This window comes from Eriocheir sinensis, chromosome 57, assembly GCF_024679095.1.
Source record: "Eriocheir sinensis breed Jianghai 21 chromosome 57, ASM2467909v1, whole genome shotgun sequence".
Taxonomy (NCBI): Eukaryota; Metazoa; Arthropoda; class Malacostraca; order Decapoda; family Varunidae; genus Eriocheir; species Eriocheir sinensis.
Window position 1 is genome coordinate 3,739,995 of NC_066565.1, and position 21,912 is coordinate 3,761,906.

At 43.9% G+C, this 21,912-nt stretch overlaps 1 protein-coding gene, 1 long non-coding RNA gene and 4 other non-coding genes across 8 annotated transcripts in view; 5 read left to right on the forward strand and 1 right to left on the reverse strand.

Moving 5' to 3' along the window:
• LOC126984623 (pregnancy zone protein-like) overlaps nucleotides 1–7,434 on the forward strand; it is a 29,474-nt gene extending 22,040 nt beyond the window's left edge. The window contains exons 17-21 of the mRNA XM_050838410.1: nucleotides 606–835; nucleotides 1,565–1,726; nucleotides 2,452–2,820; nucleotides 3,606–3,711; nucleotides 4,356–7,434. Coding sequence (XP_050694367.1) covers nucleotides 606–835; nucleotides 1,565–1,726; nucleotides 2,452–2,820; nucleotides 3,606–3,711; nucleotides 4,356–4,555 — 1,067 coding nt within the window. The 3' untranslated portion in view covers nucleotides 4,556–7,434. The remainder of the gene's footprint in view (nucleotides 1–605; nucleotides 836–1,564; nucleotides 1,727–2,451; nucleotides 2,821–3,605; nucleotides 3,712–4,355) is intronic.
• Nucleotides 7,435–8,503: 1,069 nt separating this feature from the next.
• On the reverse strand, nucleotides 8,504–10,363 carry LOC126984625 (uncharacterized). 3 transcript variants are annotated; one of them, XR_007737150.1, is made up of 3 exons: nucleotides 10,310–10,363; nucleotides 9,800–10,234; nucleotides 8,504–9,728 (listed from the first exon to the last, which is right to left on the reverse strand). It is a non-coding gene; the product is annotated as an uncharacterized LOC126984625 (long non-coding RNA). The 3 variants fall into 3 exon arrangements; XR_007737149.1 differs by having other exon boundaries at nucleotides 9,800–10,193; nucleotides 10,269–10,363; XR_007737148.1 differs by having other exon boundaries at nucleotides 9,800–10,015; nucleotides 10,194–10,340.
• A 5,788-nt stretch (nucleotides 10,364–16,151) lies between these two features.
• LOC126984962 (small nucleolar RNA U3) lies at nucleotides 16,152–16,349 on the forward strand. The gene has a single exon (XR_007738255.1). It is a non-coding gene; the product is annotated as a small nucleolar RNA U3 (small nucleolar RNA).
• A 306-nt stretch (nucleotides 16,350–16,655) lies between these two features.
• On the forward strand, nucleotides 16,656–16,847 carry LOC126984951 (U2 spliceosomal RNA). Its single transcript, XR_007738251.1, has one exon. It is a non-coding gene; the product is annotated as a U2 spliceosomal RNA (small nuclear RNA).
• A 1,950-nt stretch (nucleotides 16,848–18,797) lies between these two features.
• LOC126984914 (U5 spliceosomal RNA) lies at nucleotides 18,798–18,912 on the forward strand. The gene has a single exon (XR_007738215.1). It is a non-coding gene; the product is annotated as a U5 spliceosomal RNA (small nuclear RNA).
• Nucleotides 18,913–20,901: 1,989 nt separating this feature from the next.
• LOC126984948 (U2 spliceosomal RNA) lies at nucleotides 20,902–21,094 on the forward strand. The gene has a single exon (XR_007738248.1). It is a non-coding gene; the product is annotated as a U2 spliceosomal RNA (small nuclear RNA).
• The last annotated feature ends 818 nt before the right edge of the window (nucleotides 21,095–21,912 follow it).

Sequence of the window (21,912 nt, forward strand, 5' to 3'; positions counted from 1 at the left end):
AAATGTCAGTTACACACATTTAACAAAACCCAAAACTAACCTATTCTTCCCTCTCCTTCTCCTGCAGCAGTGAAATATGTGTATCTGCTGGGACGAGGGTCTTAAAATCCCTCCCTGTCCTTCCCTTGCTTCCTCAAAATATCAGTTACACACATTTAACAAAACCCAAAACTAACCTATTCTTCCCTCTCCTTCTCCTGCTGTAGTGACATATGTGTATCTACTTGGGCGAGGCTCTCAGGGTTGTATTATAAGACATTTTTGACAAGGCTTTCGTAAGAGTTGTGAGCATTTCCAGGAGCAGTTTATGACTCTGGTGGTAGTCTGACCCTTCTTCTGTACCATGAACCTAGGAAACACATATTTGACAAGGCTTTCGTAGGAGTTGTGAGCATTTCCAGGAGCAGTTTATGACCCTCGTGGTAGTCTGACCCTTCTCCTGTACCATGAACCTGAAGAAACACTCATTAGAACCCGACTGACCCCCTCTTTGACCTTTAGAAATAGCTGATGTGAGATGCGAAAATGTCTTATAATACCGAGCTTAAAATATCCCAGTCCTTTCCTCCTCCCAAACTAACCTCTTCCGTCTTCTCCCGTTTCAGTCAAATACGTGTACTGGGGTGAGGATCTTGTACCCTTGCCCTCGTATCGCGTTGAGTCCCAGCGGCCGCACCTTCAGCCCCGCCGCCAGCATCGCCACGACGCCGGTAATGTCGCCGCCACAGCCTACGCCCTCCGCCTGTACTCCCTGCGCAGCGAACTTATGACGCCGAGTATTATGCGATGGTTGCAGTCACAGCGCTCACATGATGGGGGATGGATGTCGACGCAGGTGTGTGTGTGTGTGTGTGTGTGTGTGTGAAACAATAATGGTAAGAGTAAACAGTTTTGGCCGCTGTTAGGTTGAAAACGTACATATTCTAGGTACATTTTAAAAGTAAATTTGTGTGTTTACCTACTTGTGGTATTTAGGGCCTGAACTAAGCTGGGATCGCCCTGTCTCCTTGTCTATTTACCCAGCCTCTATTTCATATGATGGACACTCCCTGCCTCCAATCTTCCCCCTTAGACCATTCAACCCCATCCTTTTATATAGGAAACTGTGTGCATTTACCTAGTTGTAGTTTCACATGGCCTGGGCTTTACGCTCGTGTGGTCCCGTCTCCGTATCTACATTTATCCAACTTTTCCTTACCGCTTTGCACACTCTTCGCCGATACTACATCCTCACTTAGTCTGTTCCAAACCTCTATATTTCTTGGCGGGAAGCTATATTTCTTTATGTCTCTCAAGCATCTTCCCTTCCTCAATTTTTTACTGTGTCTTCGTGTGTTCCTGCTGGTAATTTCTTCTTCTGGTAGTAACTCCTCGTTGTCTACTTCTTCCATTTTGCTCAATAATTTGCAGATTTGTGTGTGTGTGTGTGTGTGTCCCTTCCCATTCTCTCTAATAAAACCCATATATTCATCCCCTTCCCTTTCTGTCTTATTAAAGAAATATATCCACCCCTTCCCATTCTCTAACTATACATTCATCGCCTCCCCACTCTCCCCCACCCCAGGACACATTGGCAGCATGGGAGGCGCTCTACGAGTACTCGCGTCGTGAGGGCAACGCTCGGGACACCAGGCTGACAGTGACGGTGGAGCCTCTACATGACCACTCCCAGGCCCGGACATTCTTCATCACGCCTGACAATTTCCTCCACCTTCAGACACAACAGGTGAGGCGTGTGTGCAAAGCCATGTGTGTGTGTGTGTGTAGTTGTTGACCTTAAGCTAGTGTTCCTGCAGCTGTTCATCTCCTGGTCTTTGCCTTTCTTTATTGTTAACCCGGTAGCAGCGACGGGCCAACTTTGTGGCTTTACCGTGTAGCAGCGATGGGCCAAATTTGTGGCTTTACCATGTAGCAGCGATGGGCCAAATTTGTGGCTTTACCATGTAGCAGCGATGGGCCAAATTTGTGGCTTTACCATGTAGCAGCGATGGGCCAAATTTGTGGCTTTAACTGGTAACAGCGGGGCCAAATTTGTGGTAAATTTGTGGCTTTACCGTGTAGCAGCGATGGGCCAAATTTGTGGCTTTACCATGTAGCAGTGATGGGCCAAATTTGTGGCTTTACCGTGTAGCAGTGATGGGCCAAATTTGTGGCTTTACCGTGTAGCAGTGATGGGCCAAATTTGTTCCATTCCTGTAGCTTGGTGAGGTCTTCTTGTAGGAAATCCACAGTCAAGGGGTTAAGTATATAGCTGTTTTATTTTTAATTCTTTACCTTCTCGTATCATAAATAATAATAATAATAATAATAATAATAAAACAGCAGCACACCCTGACCTAGCATTCTTTAAATATATAGTCATTCATTCCTTGTTCTTTCCCTTCTTGCGTCATAAAAAAAAAAAAAATAATAAAATGACACCCACACACCCTGACCCCAACACTCCCTCAGGTGGATGGGCACTGGGGCAGCGTCCGCGTTCAGGGCAAAGGTCGCGGGTCGGCAGTCCTCCAGCTGACCTCCAAGTACCACGTAGCTGACCTCCACCACCTGACCTCACCGCCAACGCCCGCCTTCCGCCTCATGACCCGAGCGACCTGGCACGGACACAACGGCTCGGCTCTGACCTTTGCGACCTGTGTCCGGTGGATGTTCCGGGAGGGCGGCGACAACTCTGGGGTGGCGGTGCTGGAGGTGACGGTGCCCACAGGTTACGGCACATCGGCGGAGGCGCTGCGGAGGCTGGTGGTGGAGGGGAAGGTGCCGAACCTGCGCCGGGCGGACTTCACGGAACGGAGGATTACTTTCTTCTTTGAAAAGGTGGAGTTTGAGGGAGGGAAGAACTGACTGCATGGATCGTTTTTCTTTTTCTTCTCTTTTTTAACCTGAAAGAGCACGTGATCAGGATGAAATAAAGAAGAGGATAATAGATTTTAGTGTGTGCCTTGGTTTTGGTCTTGGTATCTTGTAAGAAAAGTATGTGTTTGTATTTACTCACCAATTCCAGTTAGTGTGTTTAGGCCAATAGGTTTCTGTTTTATTTTCTCTCATTTTTCCTGACTGCAAAGTGTGATAGGCCTACTAATGTTGCTGGGTTTTATTTCGTAATTTTTCTGATTTGTAGTGTGTGAGGCCCATTATTTTATTTATTTATTTATTTATTTTTCCTTCTTCAATTAATTCCAGTTTCAAAGCATACATTTGCAGGATCACATTGCCAGGCTTGTCTGCTTTTTATTCTATTTCTCTTATATCAAACACTGCATTACTGGCCACTCCTTTGATGGTTTTGTTAATGTTTGTTTTGATTTCATAATTCTCGGATTCCAGTCTTGTCTGCTTTTTATTCTATTTCTCTTATATCAAAGACTGCATTACTGGCCACTCCTTTGATGGTTTTGTTAATGTTTGTTTTGATTTCATAATTCTCGGATTTTACAGTGTGTGTTTGAGGCCATTGTTTTGTTTGCATTTGTTTTGATTCCCATTTTCTTTCATCTCCTACAGTAATGACTCAAGTTCCTTTTTTGTTTACTTTGCTTAAAAAAAAAACGGTACTCCTCCACAAATAATCACTCACTATTTCCCCTCCGTCGCCTCCACAGCTCACGGGCAGCAAGACGTGTGTGGAGTTCTCGGTGGAGCGCTGGTTCCCCGCCGCCAACCTGACCAGAGTGTTGCCCGTCAAGGTGTACGAATACTACTCCCCAGGTGAGTCTCGTTAGGTGTGTCTTCCTCTGTCTCGGTGGTGTGGGTCTCGTACGGATGGCCAAGCAAGTGTTCTAACCTCCAGACGACTGCTTGGTATAAATTCTTCTTTCTTTTTCCTTTTTTTTCTGCTTCTCCTTCTTCTTTTTCCTATTCTTCATCTTCTTTTTCTTCTTCTTCTTCTTTCTCTGGTGGTGTGGGTCTTGTATGGACGGCCAAGCAAGTGTTCTAACCTCCAGATAACTGCTTGGTATAAATTCTTCTTCTTTTTCCTTTTTTTCTGCTTCTCCTTCTTCTTTTTCCTTTTCTTCATCTTCTTTTTCTTCTTCTTTCTCTTTGGTGGTGTGGGTCTTGTATGGACGGCCGAGGAAGTGTTTTAACCTCCAGACGACTGCTTGCTTTTAAATTCTTCTTCTTTCTCCTTTTTCTTTTTCCTTTTCTTCATCATCTTCTTCTTCATCTTCTTTTTCCTCTACCTTTTCTTCCTCTACAACTACTATTTCTTTTCTCCTTCTTCATCTTCTCCTCACACCTCCACCAGTCAACCCACCCTCACCTCCTCCACCACAATCCCCTCCACCAGCCTAACCCATCCACACCTCCTCCATCTCCTCCACCAGGCTAACGCATCACCTTTTCCACCACAGAACTCTTCGAGGTGGAGCTGCTGGAAATGTCATCCGTGGCGCTGGACATCTGCCAAGTCTGCGGGTCATACCAATGTCCAAACTGCCCCGTGCTCTCCTACTATAGCAGCCCCGCCCCGCCCCGGCCCGCCCCACCACCCCAATGGCTCTGGCTCACCCTGGGTCTCCTCTGGGCACCCTTCTGGCTCCCCCTGAGTTGAGGCACTGCATGGGGAGAGTGCCGGTGATGTGATGTTGTTGCCGCTAATGTCACTTGAGGGATTGTTGTTCTGGCTGTTTTGTGCTGTCCTGGTTATGTTGTTTTTGTGTTGTCCTTGTTGTTCGATGTCCCTTTCTGCGTCATTCATCCGTTCTGCAATCCTAGCCGTTGTCGTTCGATCGGTCTTAGTACGGCATTCATTCATCCTTCAATCCTCACCTTTGTCTTATGATCGCTCTTACTTGTCATCCATTCATCCATCGTTTAATCCCTGTCTTTGTTTTTTTATCTCTCTCTCTCTCTACTTCATTCATCCGTTCATCTGTTCTATCCTTGCCTTTGTCTTACGATCACTCTTACTTGTCATCCATTCATCCATCCTTCAGTCCTTGTCTTTGTTTTTTCATCTCTCTCTCTCTACTTGACTCATCCGTTCATCCGTTCTATCCTTGCCTTTGTCTTATGATCACTCTTACTCGTCATCCATTCATCCATCGTTCAATCCTTGTTTTGTTTTTTTCTCTCTCTCTCTCTCTCTCTCTACTTGACTCATCCGTTCATCCGTTTTTCTATCCCTGTTTCTACGCTAATCTCTGTCTCTTGTTTGCTGTTTTTTTCATTGTTTTCTATTTCCCTTCCTTGTAGTTCATCCATCCATCCGTTTCTCTATCCTATCCGCTCTATTGGTTGCATTCATTCCTGTTTCTATGCTCTTCTTCAACCATATATCCATTCTTCTATCCCTGTTTGCTGTTTTTTTCATTGTTTTTCTATTTCCCTTCCTAGTAATTTATCCATCCATCCGTTTCTCTATCCTATCCTCTCTTGGTTGTGTCATTCCTGTTCCTACGCTCTTCTTCAACCATTTATCCGTTCTTCTATCCCTGTTTATTCATTTTCTTTCTTATCTCCTTTTCTTGTACTTCATCAATCCATCAATGTCTCTATCCTATCCCCTCTTGGTTGCTTTCATTCCTGTTCCTATGCTCTTCTTCAACCATTTATCTGTTCATCCATTCTCTCCTCTTCCTCATTCGTGTTTCTCCTTGTTCCGTTCCGCTTCCATCCATCCCTCAGACCCACAAACCCGTTCATTCTTTATCTCATTTTGCTGTTCATGTTAAAAGAGTTTGGTCACATATACGGAGAAATCATGTCCTTCATTAAGAGACGAGGAGCTAGAGGGATCAGAACATACTCGTAATACCTTCCCGGTGTGATCCAGTATCCATAGACCTCACTCGCATAGACCGAAGAGGTGTTGATCCTAAGACTCACATAACAGTTGCTTCGTATGGGTTAAGTATATACACGAAATTCACATGTATTAGGATTTTATATGAATTGTTTGCTGTACTTGGTTTCTCTCTTAGTCAAATGTTCAGTCAGTCAATCATTCAGTCAGTCATTCAGTCAACCAGTCAAATGTTCAGTCAGTCAGTCATTTAGTCAACCAGTCAAATGTTCAGTCAGTCAGTCTTTTAGCCATTTTGTCAGTCAACCAATCAGCTGTTCAGTCAATCATTCAGTCAGTCAGTCAGTCAGTCAACCAATTAGCTATTCAGTCAGTCATTCAGTCAACCAATCAGTCAGTCTTTTAGCCATTCTGTCAGTTAACCAATCAACAGTTCAGTCAATCATTCAGTCAGTCAGTCATTCAGTCAACCAATCAGCTATTCAGTCAGTTATTCAGTCAACCAATCAGTCAGTCTTTTAGCCATTCTGTCAGTTAACCAATCAGCAGGTCAGTCAATCATTCAGTCAACCAATCATTCAGTCAGTCAGTTCTTCAGTCAACCAATCAGCTATTTAGTCAGTCAGTCAGTCAACTAATCAGCTATTTAGTCAGTCATTCAGTCAACTAATCAGCTATTCAGTTAGTTGTTCAGTCAATCAATCAGCTATTCAGTCAGTCAGTCATTCAACCAATCATTCAGTTATTCAGTCAGTCATTCAGTCAACCCATCATTCAGTTAGTCAGTCAGTCAGCCAGTCAACCAGTCAACCAAACAGTCAGTCAGTCAGTCAGTCCTGTGTAATTCCTGCCAGAGATAGAAGGGTGGAGCTTTAGCTAAACATAGGGGTGGTGGTGGTGGTGGTGGTGGTGAGGAGGGTGGTGGAGTTTCAAATGGATGCAGTGGTGATGGTGGTGGTGGTGGTGGTGGTGGAGCAATGACATGACGGAGGTGCAGGTGGAGTTGAAATGGTATTGAGGTGTTGAAGGAAGCGGAGATAGTCAAGTTCGGTGATGGTGGTGGTGGTGGTGGCCGGCAGTCATGGTTGTGCGTTGACGAGGGCGTAACCATCTATATACCCAGACCGAGACTACTGTATAGGAGCCGAGGGAATAAATGCTAGTCAGGATTTTTAGAGTAATATATATGCTTGTGTGACAGTGTGTGCTCGTATGTATGGATATTAAGGATGTGTGTATGTATATGTGTATCTGTGTGTGTGTGAGACGCTATAAGTTAAGCATAAAGACAAGCTGTGAATGTCCCCTTAAGAGCTGGGTTACGATTGGTCGCTGTGAATGTTCCCCTTAAGAGCTGGTCGCTGTGAATGTTCCCCTTAAGAGCTGGTCACTGTGAATGTTCCCCTTAAGAGCTGGTTGCTGTGAATGTCCCCTTAAGACCTGGGTTACGATTGGTCGCTGTGAATGTTCCCCTTAAGAGCTGGTCGCTGTGAATGTTCCCCTTAAGAGCTGGTTGCTGTGAATGTCCCCTTAAGACCTGGGTTACGATTGGTCGCTGTGAATGTTCCCCTTAAGAGCTGGTCGCTGTGAATGTCCCCTTAAGACCTGGGTTATGATTGGTCGCTGTGAATGTTCCCCTTAAGAGCTGGTTGCTGTGAATGTTCCCCTTATGAGCTGGTTGCTGTGAATGTCCCCTTAAGACCTGGGTTACGATTGGTCGCTGTGAATGTTCCCCTTAAGAGCTGGTCGCTGTGAATGTTCCCCTTGAGAGCTGGTTAACGATTGGTTGCTGTGAATGTCCCCTTAAGAGCTGGCTTACGAAAGGTCGCTGAGAATGTTCCCCCAATGACCCGGTTTTCGGTTGGTCATGAGCCTCCCTGCGTAGCCACAAGCCGAAGGAGGTTGGTTTAGAGTACATAATGCGCCAGAATGGAGACGGAGAGCCCGATACGGAGAGGGCGCGTAATATATAATGTTCACTGTAAATACTTCAACACATAAAACGTATAAAAAAACGTATCCTAGGGAACGCTGATGCTCAAAATCGAGGAACTTTTATCAGTAGTCGAGTCTGTGTAGCGGAATTACGTACGTACGCATTCACTCTCTCTCTCTCTCTCTCTCTCTCTCTCTCTCTCTCTCTCTCTCTCTCTCTCTCTCTCTCTCTCTCTCTCTCTCTCTCTCTCTCTCTCTCTCTCTCTTTTTTTTTTTTTACAGCAAAGGAGACAGCACAAGGGCACAAAAAAAAAGGAAACAACAATAAAAAAATAAAAAAATAAAAGCCCGTCACCCGCTGCTCCCCTCACTGACGTACGCGCGTAAGCTTCGTACTAAAAACAGTTTGATACCTTCCAATGTTGTTGTCGAGTTCTGTGTGCGTAAAATATATCGCCGGAGATAAAAAAAAATATAGATAGATGTGTCCGCCATGTCGCAATTACGTGCGTTACGATTCTGTCTGTCTATCTGTGTGTGTGTGTGTGTGTGTGTGTGTGTGTGTGTGTGTGTGAGATATCTGTCCTAAGTGAAAGGTACAATATATATATGTAAAGTATTTCGTAACATAGCAATATAGAAGTGACAATACCTCGTGTGCGCGCGTATGTGTGTGTGTGTGCGTGTGTGTGCGTTTCCAGACAGCAGTGAATGCGTGTGTGTACATATAGCAGAGCGAAAAAAAATCTTGAAAAATTATAAAAAAAAAAAAAAGAAAATTATGGTGCACATGTATATAGAATTGAATTTCTCTCTCTCTCTCTCTCTCTCTCTCTCTCTCTCTCTCTCTCTCTCTCTCTCTCTCTCTCTCTCTCTCTCTCTCGCTCTATCGCTCATAAGGATAATAATAGGAATAATAATGATAATAATCCATATATAGGCAGCTTATAAGTTGGCTCAAGAATCGTATAGGAAATGGAACCTCAACCCCATGCTAGAGAACTCTATAGACATCTTTTCTATACGCACACTAAGTCGACGGAGGTGTTTTTTTTACAAGGGCAAGGCAGACTGTTCTCCACACCTATAGGAATTGTTTTATTTCACTCATTTATTCTTTATTTTTTTATGATACGAGAAGGTGAAAAGAACAAGGAATAAATGACTACTTATTTAAGGAGGGCTAGGGCAGGATGTGCTACCGTTCTTTTTAACCCAGTAGCAGCTGGGATCATGTTTCCTAATGGTCCCTCTAAGCGAGAATAATGAGAAAAAATCATCATTCACGCAAACCATTTCATAATATATATCAACGCATTTGTGATCAGTTTATGCATCATCTATTTTCGGGGGTTTATATCATGGCACAAATTTGGCCCGTCGCTGCTACACGGTAAAGCCTCAAATTTGGCCCGTCGCTGCTACACGGTAAAGCCACAAATTTGGCCCATCGCTGCTACACGATAAAGCCTCAAATTTGGCCCGTCGCTGCTACACAGTAAAGCCACAAATTTGGCCCATCGCTGCTACACGGTAAAGCCACAAATTTGGCCCATCGCTGCTACACGGTAAAGCCACAAATTTGGCCTGTTGCTGCTACCGGGTTAAAGTATTTGGTATGCTCATGACATGGTATACTCGAAGCCATACCAGACGAGGCACATGTATGCTTGGTTTCCTTGGGTTTTGTATCTGTGTGAAACGCTATGCAAGGAGGAGTGACGTAAGGTGGATCTGTGTGTGAAATGCATAACTTAACCTTGATTCTGTAAATGCTATGGAAGGAGGAGTGACGTAAGGTGAATCTGTGTGTGAAATGCATAACTTAACCTTGATTCTGTAAATGCTATGGAAGGAGGAGTGACGTAAGGTGGATCTGTGTGTGAAATGCATAACTTAACCTTGATTCTGTAAATGATATGGAGGAAAGAGTAATGTAAGGTGGATCTGTGTGTGAAATGCATAACTTAACCTTGATTCTGTAAATGCTATGGAGGAAAGAGTAATGTAAGCTGGACTTTGTGTGTGAAATGCATAACTTAACCTTGATTCTGTAAATGCTATGGAAGGAGGAGTGACGTAAGGTGGATCTGTGTGTGAAATGCATAACTTAACCTTGATTCTGTAAATGCTATGGAGGAAAGAGTAATGTAAGCTGGACTTTGTGTGTGAAATGCATAACTTAACCTTGATTCTGTAAATGCTATGGAGGAAAGAGTAATGTAAGCTGGACTCTGTGTGTGAAATGCATAACTTAACCTTGATTCTGTAAATGCTATGGAGGAAAGAGTAATGTAAGCTGGACTCTGTGTGTGAAATGCATAACTTAACCTTGATTCTGTAAAGGAAATGTGATAGAGAGAAGATGTAACCTTTAATGCTATGGAGGACAGAGTAATGTAAACTGGATTCTGTGTGTGAGATGCATAACTTAACTTAGATTCTGTAAATAAAATACAATAGACAGAAGATTCAAGCTGGATTCTGTGTGTGAGATGCATAACTTAACCTTGATTCTGTAAAGGAAATGTGACAGACAGAAGATGTAACCTGGACTCTGTGTGTGTGAAATGCATAACTTTACCTTGATTCTGTAAATGATATGTGACAGACAGAAGATGTAACCTGGATTCTGTGTGTGAAATGCAAAACTTTAACCTAGATTCTGTAAATGCTATGGAGGACAGAGTAATGTAAGCTGGATTCTATGTGTGAAATGCATAACTTAACCTAGAATCTGTAAAGGAAATGTGACAGACAGAAGATTCAAGCAAGCTGGATTCTCTGGTATGGTGTTTGGTGTTGGTATAGAAGGTACGAAGGAAGACGACCAAATAAGAAATCTCTATAGCATGGGACCTCAAGCAGAAAAAAAACTGACCATTATCGAGAGTTAATTTGGTTCAGGGGCTTGTGATGACTTCTTTTGTACTATGGATGTGGCCCTATGACGTGTGTGTGTGTGTGTGTGTGTGTGTGTGTGTGTGTGTGTGTGTGTGTGTGTGTGTCAGTCTGCCTAGCCTTCCACCATCCATCTCAAAGCCTCCCTTGACCTAGTGTGTTCGTTGTTCTAGCGCCGGCGTCCCCTCCCAGCCCCGCCACAGAGCTGCACTTGTCTCCTCGGCACAGTAGGAACTAAGAATCGCATTATCGGACGTTCCAGGCTCTTGTTACGACAGTTTTTGGATGCCACAGATGAGATAGGCCGGGTTGTCACGAGTTGTTCTTCTGTATATTTATTTTATTTATGTTTTTACAGTAAAGGAAACAGCTCAAGGAAAATAAAATAAAATAATAATAATAATAAGCCTTCAGAAAGTACCACTATAGGGTTAAGAAACTACCCCCACAACTTCTTCTGTGAGAGCGTTTTTTTAATAGATGGAGTAAGGTTTTGAAAAGCTCAATAATGGGGGTAAAGATGTTAATGAGAATAGAATTACCAAAGAATTAATACTCGTCATTTTAGTTAAAGTCGAGAAGTGGATGAGTCGTAAATATTATAGTAAAAAGAAATAAGTCGCAACATGTTTTAAAGTTGTTGAAAGCAAATGTCTGAAGATCGAGGCTACCAGAGAATTAATACTCATTCTATTTAACCCATCCGCTGCGATTGGCATGGATTTCACCTTCACTGGTAGCCTGGTAACATAATAGTCCCAGGTCTTTCACTGCCTCTGTGGTGGATAGTGCAGTGTTTCCCATGTGGTATTGGTGTGCTGGATATCCCCTCCCAATGTACAGGACTTAATCTTTTTCTTCATTGAATTGTAGCAGCCACTTTTTGCTCCATTCCTGTAGCTTGGTGATATCCTCTTGTAGGAAATCCACAGTCAAGGGGTTAAACGGAGAACATGTGTCAGCTCTAGGGTGGTGGAGGCTGCGAGGGAAGGCCGGCCCTGCTCACACTGTTATCAGCCCGTGCTTGGTGTGTCCTGACGAGGCCGTGGGTATGGTGCCCCAGCCATGGAGAATATTTTTTCCTCTGTTATGTATTAACTACTAGTCAGCCGTGGGCTTCTCGAGGCATATAAAAAGTAATAAAGTCAAGTTTAATCTTGTAAGTGTACTGTTTCACCGCACCAAAGAGATGTCTACGGGGCTAAGGTGAATTTGAGCATGGTTGAAGAATTGAAAAAGTGTTAGCTGAAGGAAAAGTCACAATAATAGGTAGAAATTGAGGATTCTGGTTAATTGATTTGCATTTTCCAGGTATTCCAGAGTGGGTACAACTGGAAAAAGGAGTTAGCTGGAGGAAAAGTCACAATAATAGGTAGAAATTGAGGATTCTAGTTAATTGATTTGCATTTTCCAGGTATTTCAGGGTAGGTAGAATTAAAAGAAAAAACTTATCTAGATCAAAAGTTACATTAATAGGCAGAAAACGAGCATTCCAGTTCATTGATTTTCATTTTCCAGGTATTCCAGAGTGGGTACAATCGAAAGAGAAATGTTAGTTAATGCAAAAGCCACAATAAGAAGCATAAAACGAGCATTCCAGTTAATTGATTTGCATTTTCCAGGTATTCCAGAGTGGGTGTAGAAGTAGCGTTTCTTGATACAGGGACTTTTTTTTTTCTGACCTGTATCGTCTCGTATGTCCTTTTGGTAAATAAAGAGGAAGAGGAGGAAGAAATAAGGATAAGGGAAAAAGATAGGAAATAAATGAAGGAAGGAATTTAAGGAAAGGAAGAAATAATAGAAATAAGGATAATTTAAGGGAGAGACGAATGCATGAAGAGGAAGGAGGAATTGATAGAAGGAAGGATATAAAGGAAAAGAGGAAGAAAGGAAGAAAAGGAAGAAAGAAAGACAGGAATAACGATAAAAAGATGGTAAGAAATAATATAAGGAAGGATAAAGGAAAAGAGGAAGAGAGAAAAATAATAAAAGTTAAATAAAGAGGAAGGAAGAAAGAAAGACAGGAATAAAGATAAAAAAAATGGTAAGAAAAGATAAATACAAAGGAAGAGAGGAATAGAGAGAAAAAAAGAGATAGTAATGAAAGATAAATGAAGAAAAAAGGGAGACAGGAATAAAGGAAAGATAAATGAAGAAGGAAGAAATGATGAGAAAGGAATGAGAGAAATTTAAGGGATAACAGAGATAATTAAAATCCTCTGGTATTGTCGAGTAGAATCATTTAAAAGAACACTATCGTTTAATATTAAATATACCAAAAAAATCTCCTTTTCCTGGTAATAATAAAGCTTTAAAGAGTCGTACAGAGAGAAGAAAAAGAAAGAGTAGCCTCGTAGCCCCTGTCTCTTCCGCTGCTTCGAGACACCGCCAGCCTCGAGGGTAAGCCAGACATATTTTCACCCGTTACTCGTGTATTTGGTCACCCTTAGGGACGCCAAGGTGCCTGGACACTCGTTAGATGACACAGTTAAGGTGAGGCGGTAAATAGTGTTCGTGAGGGGGAAGATGGAGGGAGTATGGCCGCCAAACATAGCGGGGCGGCGGGTGGTGGTCACTCCCTCCTACTTTACCTTCCACTCCCCCCTCTTCTTCCCTTCACCCTCTTTCCTAAAAAAAAAAAAAAAAGACCAGTCCGCCGCCTCAGCAAGAAAGTCTACCTGTATTGCACGCCAAAGGAAAAATAATACCAGTAAAATGTGTGCCAACCCGCGCGGCGTGGTCCACAGCAGGCCCTGAAGGGTTGATCACTTATGCCCCCCAGAGGGGCTCGCCCCCCTCTCGGGCCCCTACATGACGGGTGAATATACGTTTCATGGTTATAGCGGCGGTGGGTGAGGTGAGCCGTGGGTGAGTTGCACAGCCTGGTGATGGCAGGCAGCACTACACCCCGCCAGGCCGGGCAGGGGTTAGGTCTGGGCCTCATCCCATAGAAGGCACCACCGCTGTAGGAGGACCCCAAGCACGAAGCCTCCACCTCGATGGTGCCACGGGGATCATTGAAGGCGAGGGAAGGACTCACCTATACCTACAAGGTGAAGTGGCCATGCAGTGCAGCCCCTGACAAGGCAGCTGTCAGCTTGGAGCCTCCCAGAAGCATACAATAAAATTGGGACAATTTACAGTTTCATCCAACCAACGATTTTCTAACGTGGTTCATGTTTTTCTGGTGATAGATGTTGTGAATTGCATGATTTTGTACCTCATTTCTGTCACAAATGTCTACTTTTCAAGTTATGTGCCTCTTCAAGCTATGCCTTCCACAAAACAAATCTCAAAATATTGACGTATAAAGTCTGAGTGCAATCTATCACATTGTATTTTGGCAGGGGGTGATCAGGCCAGATTGTGTTAGGTTAGTTATAGTTAGGGAATATTAGGTTAGATTTAGTTTTGTTATATTTGTCATACGCTTTGCGCATTTCCGTGTCCAATAGTGGCAGAGAAGGCTGCGCTTATCTCCATATTCCCTGTTGAGTTAGTCAAACTTCACCCCTCCCCCCACCCCCTGGTGGATTTCTCTGCTATGGATGACACAGTTCAGTCTGTCCATGCATGTGGTGAGGACATTGAGTTCACCAAAAGTTTCACTTACCTTGGTAACGTAGTGCATAACAATGGTTGGTCTTACCAGGGAGTCACTCAATGGATTGACCTGGCCCACAGTGTTATGGACTCACTCAATACAAGTATATTGGACAAAAATCCGAATTTTCAAGTCGCTTATGCTCCCCCTTTTTCTTTATCGCTGTGAGACATGAGCACTGCGAATTGTGACGTGAAGAGGTGTGTTGATGGTATGAAGTGCCTTCACAGGATCATGGGGTGTCTCTGGAATATGCCGAACCAGAGACTATTGGTGAAACTGAATCCAGGCCTGTCACTGTTTAGTCCGGCTTTATGGGCATGTGGCACACTTCCAGGACGTCATTCCTCCCAGTAAGGTAGTGTTTGTACGTACAAGGCAACACTGAGTGGAGGAGACCAAGGGTCTGGGGCCCACACAACTCATGGTTCGACAAGTTGATCGATCCTGCCAAGTGGGGGTTTTAACTGAAGGGGTATAGTGTTGCTTGGAGGCTCACTCAGAGGGACTGTCGGGAGTGAAAGCAGCAGCCGGAGGGTGAGTGAAGCAGCGCGCAGCCTGGCATATGCTCCTTGTTAGTTAGTTACAGGGTCAAAGGCCAGTGTGACAGATGAGCACTGAGGCCAACTTTACCTGCCTTTCATTGGAGATTATTATTATTATTATTATTATTTTTTTTTTTATGTTAGCCTTATTTTAGTTCACTAAGGAATGTGGATTTGTTAGATTTATTTAGTATTGCTACAATAATTGATTTTCTATTTACAGGGAAGGTAGCATATTCAATACTGCATTCTGCAAAATATACATTGTGCTATGTATTTAGTAAAGATTATTCAGTAATAATGACAAATAAGATCATCATTTAAAGACTAATAAATATGGAACACTAAATACTACAATGTAGGAAGCAGACACTATAAAAAAAGAATAATCAGTATTAGTTTCCTTTAAGCTCTCATTCCATTCTCCATCATATCAACTGTATGTATTTTATTCACCCGGGGAGATTTTGGTTATACTAATCATTGGGTATAGGCCAGCGTGGCCAGGGCAGGTTAGACTATATTTTCCAGGTTTGGTTAGGTAGTAGTAGTGAATTTATTTACTGTATTTACAAAAGTAGTGAATTTCTTTTCAACTTACATTGTGCAAACAAACAAATACAATTATGCAGCTGAGCAAAAAGAGGTGTTCCCTGTACCTCAGTGTCCATGTAGCACTTGTTCAGCGAGTCGGTTCCTGTGAAAACGTTTTGAGTGACAAGCAAGGTTGGGGTGAAAAGTCCTCTTCGTCTCAGCGCCTATAAGCGGGGAGCAGGCCAAGCCGCAGAGGCTCTCGGCTGGCCCGGGGAGCCGCCCTTCCGGAGCTTTGGGATGCTGCGAACACTCCTGCTGGGATTTTTTAGCTTTTCCTCTCAGAGACACTGAGCTGAATTATATCTCTGGCGTCTGGTTGCGCCGCGCGACCCGTTGAGTAAAGAGTGACCGTCAGGCGAATGAGGAATATTTTGTGATGAGCGTGTGTGGAGCTGGCGGCGTCAGCACACACATACACACTTGTTGTATCATAATATTAACAGCAATAGAAATTCAATATACAATTCAGATTGAAAGTTATTTATGGTTTAGGCGTTGAAAACAGCGGAACTGCACAACAGCACAGACTGCGGTGGAAAGTTCTTTGTTGTAGCTGACAACCATGGCAGAAAACCTGCGCTTTTCAGGGTAACTAAGTCTTTTAAATAATATGTTTTGCGAAAAATGTTGACTTGTTTGCAAATCAGTGCTTATGATTCCAAAATTTGCATATAATTATACAGCAAGTCCACTTTAGTTCCATAATTTATCCCCACAAGTCCCCCTCAACACCGGCTTGGGGTTATAATGCACACAGGTAATTTTTTCACCTGCCTCCTGTTGCGCCGTAGCGTATTGGGGGCCGCCGCGGCCCGGGGAAGGTATGATCATACTTCATAGGATCACTTCTATAGTATGACAGCCAAGTTCCCTGACCGAAACTTGGAGTGACCTCACGCCACGATGACGAGGCTAAGTGTCCGGCCCTGAGCGGGAAGCTGCCCCGTGGCCTGGCCAGGGGCTTGAGGACCGTCCACCACCCGTTCGCGGGGCGTGGCGGGCCGAGCACAGGCTGAGTGGTGGAGGACTATAGAGGATCTTCCTTTTTTTGATACTCCTCCCGCTTGGGAGGAAATAATACCTAATATCTACGTTCCCCCGAGCCATCTCTAGACGGTTTTGGGTGTTTCGACTTTCGAGCACTCATGCTGGGTTTGTTAACTTTTTCTGACAATATCCCAATTATGAATTTTGATTTAAGGCGGAGGGTGGCAGCGCACGGCCTGGTGTCGGCAGTGCAACAGTCAGACTAGAGCATGAGGAGTATTTCGTGGTAAGCGTGTGTGTTGCTGGCGGCGATAAAAGGGGCGTTCGGTTGGTGGGCGGCATCGCTTCTCGGCCTTTTGGCTAAGATCAAAGTGTAGAATCTGTTCTTATCAGCTTAATATCTGATACGATCCCCATGTGGGATCTACGATATTAATCTGATTTTTGGACTATGGCGAAGTGCTAGGGGTTGCTCCACCTTTCCTGCGGATCGGCCCGGTATTGCAGTACCTCCGGGATCGGTCCACTTCCCCCAGGGGAGAAATAAACTCATGATAATGTTATAAGGTGAATGAAGGAGGCATGTTGTTAAAGATTTACCCCTAGTATCACCAGGGGAACGGGCCCTTGTCCGAAGACGGACCGTTAAGAGGGTAAAAAATGCTCCCTCTCTGCGCGGGGGAACACGGGCTTAGCCTAATGGCGGCCCGTAGCAGGGTGCCGGCAGACCGCCTCTATCGGGAATCGAAATTTAGCCGACCGAGTCGGTCCGTCGATGAGGACTGGCGTGTCTCTGAGAAGGCTGATTCATGCGTTAGTGCTTGGGCTTTGCCTTGCACGGATCAGCTCTGTAATTTCGTGTCTCTAGGGTAGCCAGAAACGTTACATATATTATGCTAAGATGAGGGCCATAGGCTGTGGGGTTGCTTCACTTTTGTCACGAATCAGCCCGGTCTTCTCGCAACTCTGGGATCATTTTCACTTCCCCAGAGGTGGAAGAAACAAGATGAATACGGGTATTAGTCAGAAAGCAAGGTAAAGTTGGGGTTGTAGCAGTAAATTTATTTTTATCCCCTTGGATAAAGCTTGCTTAAAGCATCGTTGCGCTTCTTGAAGTCACTCTGTGTCCATGTCTCAACCATACAATAAGACAGGGAGCACAGATGACTAATGATTCGAATTTTTGTACACTTGCATAGATATCAACAACGCCATCTACGTATGTCGAGCGAGTCCATAGCACCGTGGGCGAAGCCAATCCGTCGAGTGTGGCAAGAGCCATTATTGTGCACTACACTATCAAGGTATGTGAAAATTTTAATGACCTTGACTTCCTCACTACATACATGAACAGAATAAACTGTCATCCAGCAAGCCTCCAAACGACTGGATCTTGGTTTTGGCCCGGGGGTCCTTACTTCAGTTTTACGAGTACTTCGCCTCTTCGCCCAGCACTTAGAGAGCCATCACCTGGACCTCCAGCGTTTCCGCGAGAAGTACATCATTAGCAAAAACAAGATCAGTGACCTTTCTTGATGTGGCCAACAGCTGCTATGCAACGACTTTGATCAGCAACTTTGAAATGTCCCGCCTAAAAGCGGGACTCTGGTCACCATATCAGTAATCCTTGCAGCAATCCCACTTGGCTGCAGAATGTCCCAGAGTGTCACACGATGCTCTGATTCAAAATCCTTCTTGAGATTGACAGGCTGCAAGCATCCCCTGTCGAAACTTGAGTTGGCATTCCACAAGGACATAAAGCGGTCGGATCCTGTCATTTGTTGGCTTGGAGGTGTATAAAACTTTAGCTAATGAGAACGAATTCCCATCAGCAGCAGATGAGCGAATACTCTGCTTAGCACACTGAGCAGTGTAACATATAACGTTAATTGTTGCAGCCCTGTCGGTCCCCTTTCCCTTTCCAGATAGGGATAACCTGCCCCCATTATTTCCAGTTAGAAGGAATAGCACTGGACTGCCGTATATGACAGACAGCACTGCATGCTACCATGGATCATGGCTTTACCCTCATTTTTCACCATCGCTGATATTTTAGACCCCAGCTACCGTCCCACCCTTGAACTTCCTCTTTTGCCGATGCATTAATACGGTCATCCAGGTATTTGAGCGTGTTCGTAAAGCAGCTCCCGCGCCGTGCTGGGCATCCCTGATGAGTTGTTTTCCCAGGATGCCGTCTATTACTATTGAAATGGCTCGCCAAAGACAATACCCAGAAATTTAAGGTCGTTTGTGAATTCCCAGTCCCCCTTCACACACACACACACACACACACACACACACACACACACACACACACACACACACTTTATTTATTTATTTATTTATTTACATCGTACATAGTGCAACAAGTACAATTATGTCGATGAGCTCACACACAAATTGAATTTGCCTCGCGACAGTCTCAACCAACAGTCTCTCATTGCACTTTATGGCAATCAGCATCGTTTTCCTTTTTACGGATGCTTGGATTTAACCGGTCAAAACGCATAAATCTTTCGCCCTTTAGTAAAGATTTCCGTGGAGGAGAACAACTCAGTCTTAAATAATTTTTTTCTCGTGGGCCTAATATAACGCGATTAATATGTTTTTTTTTTTTTTTTTTTTTTTTAGAGGTTTATTGCACAACTTTACAACATTTATGATGCCCGTAATATGCATCCATTACATGCACATACTTGGAGACATAATTTACACGGTACAATATGTTGCAGTTGGACAAAGCGGGTTAAGCCATGGTTAAGCTCCGAGCGAGAAGTGCAGTGACGATAGCTTGTTTTAAGAGTAGACTTGATAGCTACATGGACGAGGATGACAGGTGGTAGTGGGGGGGGGGAATCTGAAGCTGCCTTGTATAGGCCATTCGACATCTTGCAGTCTCCCTTTATGTTCTTATGTTCTCATAATATCCCATGGGCAGTAGGATAGTAGAAAAAAATGCTACAATAAGCCTGTATCAATCTGGACTATCAGTCACCCTCCACCCTGGCCAGTGGCAACTCAGTGAGTCAGACTCCAGACGCTGCGCTGCCAGTCTGCGAACTTGTTACACCAACCAGCAAACAGTGCATTAAAAAAAAAAAAAGAGAGAGAGAGAGAGAGAGAGAGAGAGAGAGAGAAAGAAGGGCTTTTCCTTTTTCGAGTGGTGATTCCTCCGTGCGTTTCACTCATACCGGATTCAAGAGTGATTTCGGTGTTCACACTGACTTCCATCACATTACATTTAGCTCAAATTTTCAAATATGGTCTTTTCTTTATCAAGAAGTTTCTTTTACATGTAGTTAAATCTCTTCTCAAACGTTTTATGTCACGTCATGAACTTGATGGTGTTCTCAACTAAATGTTTTGATATTTTTCATCACGAGTAAAGACTCAAGTATATGCTTTTCCAATTAACAGTTTCACTTGATGGTTGTTTAAGGAGTAGATTCTCGGGAATCTTGTTTGAGACGCGAATTAAATGTCGGGATGATAAACCTGTGTTGGTTTGTTCTGGCGGTAGAGAGCGTGCAGGCAGGCAGCGGGCCTCACTTGGCCCATGGAATGTAGAGATTTAGTGGACTAGGTTCCAAAATCCAATAATTTCTGATGTCCTTCCTAGTTTCAAATAGTCAGCCATGGTAGGGAACTAAGGGAAGGGGAAACCGAGTAATTCCTGCAAACCGAGCAGTTCGGTTTTGATTACTCTTCGAGGGGGGGGGAGTTGCCAGAGACGAAAAATTGTTCATATTCGTCTGAGAACAGATAATGTCTAACATGCCATATGAAATTCAAACAATATTAAATTTTCTTCTTATTTTCAAAGAGCCACAGTACTTATAATACCTGCTCGAGATAAAGCAGAAGGGTCAAGGTCTACAGATGATATTAGGACATCTGTCGGTAGGTGAGGCAGCTATAGCTATAGAATACACAGAAACATATTCCGTGCCACCAGTGTTGCGCAGAATTCATGGTTTTCAACTAGCTGCGATGATGAGTTTCATTGATGAACTATAATGTGACTTACCAAGTTAATTACTCCTGCTTTATTAGTCCAGCGTTGATCGATCGATTAAATCCCCCCAAAATTTAGTTACTCTTTCAAAAGTTGTCTGTGTAATAAGTAACTCAATGGTATTCTCAACTAAAAAGCTTTCTTCATTTTTCGCCACGATTAAAGTGGATATTACTGACAAACATACGTATTATTTACCTGTTGATTGTAATATGCAGTGCTCGTGTAACGGGTAGATTCCCGAGAAATTCTTGTTTGAGCTGCGATCTTAGTGGATGAGGTGTAAGCCTGTGTTTGCCGCTTCTGGGGCGTGGAGGGCGTGCTTGTAGGTGACATGTCTTTGGCGGCCAATGGAGCCGTCTTTAGACGGATTTGGGTGTCTTAAACACTCATGCGGGGTTTGTTTAACTTTTTTCTGACAATATCCCAAATATGAATTTTGATTTAAGGTGGAGGGTAGCAGCGCTCAGACCGGTGTCTGCAGTGTAACAGTCTGGAGCATTAAGAACATTTTGTGGTGAGCGTGTGTGTTGCTGGCGGCGTTAAAGGGGGCGTTCGGTTGGTGGGCGGCATCGCTTCTCGGCCTTTTGGCTAAGATCAAAGTGTAGTATCTGTTCTTATCAGCTTAATATCTGATACGATCCCCATGTGGGATCTACGATATTAATCTGATTTTTGGACTATGGCGAAGTGCTAGGGGCTTGCTCCACCTTTGCCGCGGATCGGCCCGGTATTGCAGTACCTCCGGGATCAGTCCACTCCCCCCAGGGGAGGTATAAACTCTCATCATAGTTGCTATGCTGCCTAAGGCTATGTTCTTAGGTGTCATCTGCCCTCGTGCTCTGGCGGGATCAGAATGTTCTTCCACGCTGACCACACGTTGCAACACACCACTTCTGCAGGGAGCGGAGCGTGCAGTGTACATAATTGTAATTTATTTGCACTATGCAAGATGTAAAATAAAGAAAGTTTGCCGGAGATCGACATTCCATCTGCAGTAGATCAGTTCACCTTTGCCGTGGATCGCCCCGGTATTGCAGTACCTTCAGGGTCGGCCCCCTCCCCCAGGGGAAGAATAAACACTCGTTATAATATTATACTGTGGATCGGGGAGGTATAAGATCCGTGTGAGTGTCTTGGCCTTGCACGAGTCGGCTTATAATGAATCATGGCTCGTGTAATCAGGGGTGGAGTCATTACAAAAGTTGTGTTTTCGAATACTTTAAAATCCAACGAATACGAATTTTATACACTGAAAAGGTTTTTTGATCAAATATAAATACGAATGCTTCTTGAAAGTATTCATGAATACTTTTCATTGAAAAATACCTTCATGACTCCGGAAGACGCCGCACCACTGTACTCATAATATTCCATGGACAATAGTATAGTAGAGAAAAATTCTACAATAAGCCTGTATCAATCTGTACCCTCCACACCGGCCAGTGGCAACTTAGTGAGTCAGACTCCAGACGCTGCGCTGCCTGTCTGCGAACTTGTTACATACGCCAACGAGCAAACAGTACATAAAAAAAGGGGCTTTTCCTTTTTCGATTGGTGACTCCTCTGTGCTTTTTTTATT